The sequence below is a fragment of the Peromyscus californicus genome, unplaced genomic scaffold (genome assembly GCF_007827085.1).
Source record: "Peromyscus californicus insignis strain IS unplaced genomic scaffold, ASM782708v3 Scaffold_4__1_contigs__length_199733344, whole genome shotgun sequence".
Lineage (NCBI taxonomy): Eukaryota > Metazoa > Chordata > Mammalia > Rodentia > Cricetidae > Peromyscus > Peromyscus californicus.
In genome coordinates this window covers 158,827,831-158,836,380 of record NW_026294562.1, presented here as the reverse complement: position 1 = coordinate 158,836,380, position 8,550 = coordinate 158,827,831, and the positions used below count along the sequence as shown (strand labels likewise).

Sequence of the window (8,550 nt, the reverse complement as noted above, 5' to 3'; positions counted from 1 at the left end):
TGGAAGGCTCTAGGACAGGGAAGAGAAGGGACATGGTTGGGTTTTTTGGAGCATCACAGTTTGTTTGTTTGTTTGTTTAGAGGCAGGGTCTCACTGTGTGGTTGTGACTAGCTTGACACTTTCTTTGTAGATGGACCAGGCTGGATCAAACTGGCAAACATCCATCTGCCTCTGGCCCACCCCACCCACCACCCTCACCACTATTTTTCTAAAGCTAAATTCAAAATCAAAGTCTGGTGCTCTCACACATTCTGAAATTTGCTTTTTGTTTGTTGTGCTGGCTCTCCACAGCAGAGCCACACTCTCAGCTTCTTCCTAATGAAGTCAAGCAGGTGCTCTACCACTGAGCCACACTTCCAATTCCTCACTACTGGATTCCTGCAAGTGTTTACCACAGGGCCACACCCCAGCCCCTCACCAGTAGATTCGAGGCAGGTGCTCTACCACTGAGCCACACCCCAGCCCCTCACTGCTGGATTCTGGGTGAGCACTACCACTTACACTATATCCCCAAGCCATGAAGTAATGTTATTTAAGACGGGAAATCTAGAATATATTTTACCTAATGGTTTCTTGGTTTTGGTTTTGATAATTTTTGAAGAATGGTGTTTGGGTTTGGTTTCTTTCTTTTCTTTTTTGTTTTTTGTTCTCACAGAGTTTCTCTGTGTAGCTTTTAGAGCCTGTCCTGGAATTTGCTCTGTAGACCAGACTGGCCTTGAAATCACAGAGATCCACCTGCCTCTGCCTCCCAAGTGCTGGGATCAAAAGCTTGTGCTACCACCACCTGGCTTTTTCTTTTTCCCAAGGCAGTGTCTCATTATGGAACCGCTGGCCTGAAACTCACTGTGTAGCCTCAGCTGGTCTTGAACTCTCAGCCAGAGTCCAGAACCTGTGATTCCCCTGTCTCTGCCTCCCAAGTGCTTAGATTACAGCCATGTGTCACCAAGCCCTGGCTGAGTGGTAATTTGGTATTTAATAAAACATGCAACGGGGCTGTGATTTGTACCACTGTTCTTGGTCCTACAGACCATGGAGAAGAGGTGCCCATGTCCAGCATTTCCTTTAAGCGGTGTTTCCTCGATGGGTGGGGGTCCTGGGGTTCATCCCGGAGCTTTACATCAAAATAGTATGAAGAACTCTTCTCAATTTGCTAAACAAAACTAAGAATGAATTTTTAAAAATCCTCTGCAGTTTGATTTTCTTCTAGACTCTCCAGTGCCTGCTTTTGCTTATCTGCTAACAGCTTTGAGCAAATGGGAAACACAATGCAAACAACAAAAGAAACCACACACGTGTTGGAGTCGGTGAATAGGAAGAGAAAACTGGAAACAGCTGATTCTCGTAACTCAGCTTTTTTTTTTTTTTTTGATATAACACATACTCATGGTTACGATCATCCATGGCATCCACAGTTACATTTCCTAACAGGCAAATCACTTCTGGGATGTTTAGTAGAGATTAATTTCACATGGTTTTGCCTAAGATCGGGCTGAGAAACCCGGCATAGTACCTCATCAGGCATCCAATAATCATCCAAAGTGAGTTCCTCAATGTGACAATTTCCGGAGAAACAGCACCTCAACAGTGTATATGCTCCTAGAAGCCAACAAGACAAAGAACACTTCATGAGGGTCTTCCTTATCAGCAGCAACAGCATACCCAGAACAGAGCTCAGCACATTCCCCCGAATCCTTCCACGTGCCCTACAACAGATTACCAAGAAATTCAGAAGTAACTTGTCTAAGGTCAAGTAAATTCAGCTAGTAAATGATGAGGTAAGTATTTTAATGGGTTTGTGGAGCCCCTCACTTACTCAGGGCCTCCTGATGAGATAGGACATATAATCTATGGGTGATTCCGTTAGCTTCTCCAATAACTAATAAACAGTGGATTAGAAACACTCCACCCCCACCACAGACTCAGGCCAGTGTGCTCCAGGGGTTTGGAGGAAGACGTATGTGTCACAAGATGGCAACTCCAGCCAGAAGCCTGGCTTCTTCTTTAAATAGATCCTGTCCCCTTCTTCATCCTAGGTGGCCTCTGTACCTTCTCGTGGCAGAAAGAAGGAGTAGGTTGAAACAAGTTCTTTCTGTGTGGCCTAGACTGTCAATGAACCTGTCATCCTCCTGCCTTGACCTCTAGAGTGTTGAGACTAAGGGTATGCAGCGCCACACCATTTTTTGGGCTCCATTGTCTCTCACCTAGCTAAAACGCCCCTCTCCATTTCAGCCAGAGTAGCCTCTTAGGAAGCCAAGTGGGACAAAGCTCCCAGACCATCCACCAGAGGATAAAAGCCTGTACTTTCTCTTACCTAGGATGGCCTTGGCCATCAACCCAACCCTGTCTGTGGATCCAGCCTTATCTAGGCCCCTCCCTAGCTCGCCCCACACTCCAACCTGTCAAACACCTTGTCCTTTGTTACCAGCACAGGCCATGGCCGGCAGCCTCCCAACCTCTGCACCTGCTGTTCCCTCCCCCACGGGGCGGGGCTGGGGGGAGGGCTTTCCTTCCTTCCTTATCCTTCCGGCGAATTCCTGCCCATTTCAGGAAATAGCTCAAAGCTTCACTCCTGCATAAAGCCCTCTCCTCAGCCCTCCACCTCAGTGGGATTCCACCAACTGAGTTGTGTAAAGATACATACTTGGTCCTCACTCCTCTGGAGGCTAGAAATCTGAGACCAAGAGAGCCCAGAATCGGCTGTGGCTGGGTGCCTCCATGGTATCATGGATATCCTTAATTCCCGTTTCCATCCCTAACACGGAGGGCCATTTCATGGGTGATGGCTTGGCCCCTGCTCTTCTGGTGTCCCCTCCTCTATGGTGACCCTTTTCCTACCATGAATATGGCATGTCTGTCCCGCTGTCTGTCATGTGCCCGGACACTTCTCACTCAGCCCTGGGAATTTAGAAGGGTAAAGGGCCCCTTCAGCTATTCAGGACTTGCAGGCTTTGGGGCAGGAGCCCCATTCCCCATTCCTCACCTCAGGCACTTATCACACCCTTCCTTGTTGATGACTGTGACTTTCTTGTGCTCCAGCTCCCTCCAACCTCAAGTCCCTGTGCTTGCACAAGTGAGGACAACTACGGATGCGCCCGGTGTCAGCCTCCTGCTTATGTCTCTCTTAGCTAGGAACTTTCTCCCGGCGTTCCCTTTCCCCTCAGGGGGAAAACAAATAAACAAACAAACATTATTTTTAGCTTAGTAGAAAGCTGAAGATCCCACTTGGCTTTTAAGGATTTCTCTCCAGGGGACACTCCACAGGTGCATAGTGTATAAATGGGTCGCACATCTGGCCCAGAGTGATGCTCCGCTCACACCAGGTTATTTATTTAGTGTAGCTGCATTTTACTCTCTCAGTTCAAAAGCATCAAGCTAAAAATATCTTGTTTATGCGCTCTGGCCCGAAAATGAAGCAGTTGGGTCATTAATCACAGAGAATATGTTGAATGGGAATTTGATTAAAGTACAGGATGCGTCCTCCAGACGAAGTCGGTTCTTTACTGTAACCACAGTGGAAGCACAGCGGGCCTCCCCAACTGAGTTTTTAGCCGCGCCTCCTTGAGCCTCCTGGGCGGATCGTAGCGCCTTTCCTGAGCTAAGAGGGCCACTGCACAGGGGGTCTTGACCTGCGCACCCTGGAGTCTCAGGAAGGGGGACCCCCCCCATCCTGGAACGCAGACAAATGGGGCTCGGGAAGACGTCAGGCCCACAGCTCAAGAGGCCGCAAAAGGTTCCTCGGGGTGCAAAAAGGAGAGACTTGGGTGTTCACCCGCCCTATGTGCCCCAGACCTCGGCGGCCGCGATCCAGGTGAAGAATGAGCTGGACGCCACGTGGCTGGGGAGCCTGTGCAGGCAACTCCTACCCACAGCTGCGAGCCTGTAGGCGGCGCGATGCTGAGGATCTCGAGGACCCGACAGGGTACTCCCAGTGGGTGCTCAGATTCCGTAGCTAGGAACTGGACACCCGGCTACGGAGAGTAGTGCCCACCTGAATGACAGTAGGAAAAGAAAACTGGCTTCAGGCCCCTGACTAGGGGTCCCGCTTGAAGATCACGCTCCCTGAGTCAAGTTCACCTCCTCTCTCTCCCACACCCTGCTCTCTCTCTCTCCAACACCCTGCCCTCTCCCCGCCCCCGAGCGCTTGCCCTAGTGTCCTGTTCCCTGTGTCTCGGAGGACCCACCCGCCAGTCCCGAGGAGGAAAAAAACGCCAAACACTTGACCAGAGGCTCCACACAGGGTAGCAGAGTCCGCCTTGTAAGCCTAGCAATCCGAACGCTCTGGCCTGGAGACGTAATTAAAAAGAAAGTTTTCCAGCCGGAGCGGAGGGACCGGCCAGGTCCTCGGGGCTCCCGGGTTAGCGGCCGCCTCCGCTCCCTGCTGGGTCCTAGCGCCCTGCTCTGAAAATCCCGTGGGACCCCAGGGTAGAGAAGCTGGGCGGGGAAGAGGTGCTCTGCCTGGAATCAGTGGGGTCGCCTGGAGTTCAGAGATAAAGACAATCTCAGCGCTCTGGACCTCGCACTCGGCGGTGCGCGCTAGGTTGCTGGTCCAAAGTAGTTCCCAACCTCCCGCGCCACTGCTCTCTTTTAGAAACCGGGGTAGGGGATAGGCCTAGTCCTAGCTTTTAAGACCAGTCTGCACCACGGTAGCTCAAGACTAACATTCTCTCTCCACCCCCTACCCCTACCCCTCCCTGCTCGGCCTCTGGATGCTCCCGGGCTCCCTGGTGTTGGCTGGAAGTGGGTGACTTAGAGAGGCTTAAAGGAGGGGCGCCCGGCCACGGACCACGTGTGTGCGGGGGCGACAGCGCCGCCAGGGTGGGGCTGAGCGCAGGCCGGGTTGCCTTGCAGCGCAGGAGGCAGTGGGCGTTGCGCCACCGCCTCTCTCCACGAGCACTGTGCTCCCGCCCCACTCGCCGCCTTGGGGAGACACAGAGAGGAAAAAGACAGCGAGAGAAGGCGGGCTCTAAGACCCAGTAGGCACCATCCTGCTCTCGCCCTAGGTCCAAGACCCGCTTGGACACCAGGGGGCGATGCCCGACCCGATATAAAAGCGGGTCCGGCGCCGGCCTGACCATTCGCGACCCGGAGCTAAGCGGGCGCGAGCGAGTTGGGGCTCTGGGTGGGCGGCGGCAGCAGCGGCGCCACGCGCAGGCTGGAGGCCGCCGAGGCTCGCCATGCCGGGAGAACTCTAACTCCTCCATGGAGTCGGCCGACTTCTACGAGGTGGAGCCGCGGCCCCCGATGAGCAGCCACCTCCAGAGCCCCCCGCACGCGCCCAGCAGCGCCGCCTTCGGCTTTCCCCGGGGCGCGGGCCCCGCGCCGCCCCCAGCCCCACCTGCTGCCCCGGAGCCGCTGGGCGGCATCTGCGAGCACGAGACGTCTATAGACATCAGCGCCTACATCGACCCGGCCGCCTTCAACGACGAGTTCCTGGCCGACCTCTTCCAGCACAGCCGGCAGCAGGAGAAGGCCAAGGCGGCCGCGGGCCCCGCGGGTGGCGCCGGCGACTTTGACTACCCGGGGGCCCCAGCGGGCCCCGGCGGCGCGGTCATGTCCGCGGGGGCGCACGGGCCGCCTCCCGGTTACGGCTGTGCGGCGGCCGGCTACCTGGACAACAGGCTGGAGCCCCTGTACGAGCGCGTCGGGGCGCCCGCGCTGCGGCCGCTGGTGATCAAGCAGGAGCCCCGCGAGGAGGACGAGGCGAAGCAGCTGGCGCTGGCCGGCCTCTTCCCCTACCAGCCACCGCCGCCGCCGCCGCCGCCGCACCCGCACGCGTCTCCCGCGCACCTGGCCGCCCCACACCTGCAGTTCCAGATCGCGCACTGCGGCCAGACCACCATGCACCTGCAGCCCGGCCACCCCACGCCGCCGCCCACGCCCGTGCCCAGCCCGCACCCCACGCCCGCGTTGGGTGCTGCGGGTCTGCCGGGTCCCGGGGGCGCGCTCAAGGGGTTGGCTGGCACGCACCCCGACCTCCGCACGGGCGGCGGCGGCGGCGGCGGTGCCGGAGCCAGTAAGGCCAAGAAGTCGGTGGACAAGAACAGCAACGAGTACCGGGTGCGGCGGGAACGCAACAACATCGCGGTGCGCAAGAGTCGAGATAAAGCCAAGCAGCGCAACGTGGAGACGCAGCAGAAGGTGCTGGAGCTGACCAGTGACAATGACCGCCTGCGCAAGCGGGTGGAACAGCTGAGCCGTGAACTGGACACGCTGCGGGGCATCTTCCGCCAGCTGCCGGAGAGCTCCTTGGTCAAGGCCATGGGCAACTGCGCGTGAGGCGCGGGGCTGCGGGACCGCCTTGGGCCGGCCCCCTGGCCGGGGACCTGGAGAATGATTTCGGGTCGCTGGATCTCTAGGCTGCCCCAGCCGTGAAAGCCAGGACTAGGAGATTCGGGTGTCGTCCGAAAGCTCGGCCTACTCCGCGTGTCCCCTCCCTTCCTCTGAGCCGGACTCGGTGGTGCGTCTAAGATGAGGGAGTCAGGCCGCGATTTTCCCCTTGAAACCGGGAGACTTTTCCGCGGAGCTGAGCTGGGAGCCCGTCCATTCTAGTATTAAGGAAGTAACCCTGTGCCTTGGATACTCAAAACTCGCTCCTTTTCCTACCGAGTAGGGGGAGCAAACATGTGCCTTGATATTTTATTTGGAGGATTCCTGCCTCCTCGGAGGCTGCAGCAGGCCCCCATGAGAGAATGAAGGGTGCAGGCCCAGGGCGGGAGGAAGATTCAGGAAGCTGAGATCCCGGCAGTGCTCCGCAGCTGCCCCTCAGTCGCTGACCTTAGAGGGGAGGGACTTAGGGAGTTGGAGATTTGATTCTAAGAGTGCCCCACGCACACCTCAGTTACTTGGAGGTGGAGGGTTCCAAGTTCCTTGCTTCTTCCACCTCCACGTTCACTCCCCACCTTAGCTTGCAACAGGCTAAGTTTCCTGGGTGAGTTCATGGAGAATGGGGGCGGGGGTGGGGGTGGGGAGCACCACCCCCAGTCAGACCAGAAAGCTAGGTTGTAAGTTAGCCATGTGGTTAAGGGAGTGGTGGGGGACGGAAACCTAGGTTTCTGGTCTTGGGAGCGGGGGAGGAAAGGACACCGGGACCATCAGCCTTGTGTGTACTGTATGTCACCAGCCGCTGTTGCTGAAGGAGCTTGAAGCACAGTCGATCCATCCCAGAGGGACTGGAGTTATGACAAGCTTCCCAAATATTTTGCTTTATCATCCGATATCAACACTTGTATCTGGTCTCTGTGTCCCAGCGGTGCCTTGTGCAATGTCAATGTGCACGTCTATGCTAAACCACCATTTTATTTGGTCCTTTGTTTTGTTTTGGTTTTGCTCAGATTCTTGCCAAAATGAGACTCTTCACTAGCGGCTGGGGGAAGAAGCTGAGGCTCTTTCCTTTTGGTTTGGGGATTTGGGTTTTGTTTTTTGTTTGTTTGTTTGTTTTTTTGTTTTTTGGGGTTTTTTTTTGCTCCCTGAGGACCAATGAAATGAAGTAGGCTTCCCCCTTTCCCCCAGTTTTCCAAGGGTGTCATTGTGGGTCTTAGCTTCCTCCAGCTGAGACTGCCTACAGGCCGCCTCCCCCGCCTACCCCCCACCCCCAAAGGCCCTGGCTCTGGGTCTGGAAAGAAGGCCACCTCCAGCCAATTCCTGCACACCCCTGTGGCTGGGAGTAGGGTGGACTGCTACCTTCTCTTCTTTTGGGAGGGGGGGACACAAAGTTTCATGCTAGATGTCGTATGTATTATATCTATAATATAAACATATCAAACTCAATTTTGGTGTCTTTTTAAAACCAGAAAGGAGTCACTTGTAAGGTTTGTTCTGGGCTGGGTTCCATTTGAAACAGCATTTTTTGTGTCTGAGGTCTTAACTGTGCACCTCTTGAGTCTCTCTTTACCTTGGTGATGTGTGTTGGGGGTGAGATTCCCCTAAGGAAGCCACATAGCAGTCTAAACGGAGAATGGCCAGTGTCAGAAGACTGCATCCCCTTGTAATTCAGGGTGGAGAGGTAGTGTTGTCTTAGGATCATGGTCTCTCTTTGCATCCCAGAGTAAGAGGGACCCGGAAGAGAACCACTCGGCCTGAGGGGCAAGCCCACCCAGAAGTTCTCAGCGTAGGGACCCTTTGGCCACATTCCCAAATCACTCAGCTCCTCTCTAGAGAACAAGGGCCCATACCTACCTCTGCCCAGGCTTCCAGGGGGCCTTGGGAAACAGGACTCTTCACCCCTCCCTACTTTCCAGACTCCAGTGGTGTCCAGGACATCTTGCAGGCTAGCACCCCTTTGGACCTGCCTTGCCTCAGCCTATCTAGGAAGGGGCCACATCCCATATATCACCTGTCAAGGCTTCATCAACCCCACTTTCTCCATCCTGGACCAAACATTAGAAAGGCTTCTAATGATCACACACCCACTGCTACAATTGTCCCCATGAGGTACAGGCATCCTGTGGGCTGCAGGAACAGCCCAGTAAGAAAAGGGTAGCTTTTGTTGCCATCCCTGCCTGAGCCTCGAGGCCGCTGGGCTCTTCATCTGGAGTGTACTGGCTGAACAGC

At 55.4% G+C, this 8,550-nt stretch overlaps 1 protein-coding gene across 1 annotated transcript; it reads left to right on the top strand.

The window, feature by feature from the left end:
- The first annotated feature begins 4,992 nt into the window (after window positions 1-4,992).
- Cebpa (CCAAT enhancer binding protein alpha) lies at window positions 4,993-7,767 on the top strand. Its single transcript, XM_052713113.1, has one exon. The coding sequence runs from the start codon at window positions 5,200-5,202 to the stop codon at window positions 6,274-6,276; it is 1,077 nt and encodes a 358-aa protein (XP_052569073.1). The 5' UTR covers window positions 4,993-5,199; the 3' UTR covers window positions 6,277-7,767.
- Window positions 7,768-8,550: the final 783 nt, after the last annotated feature.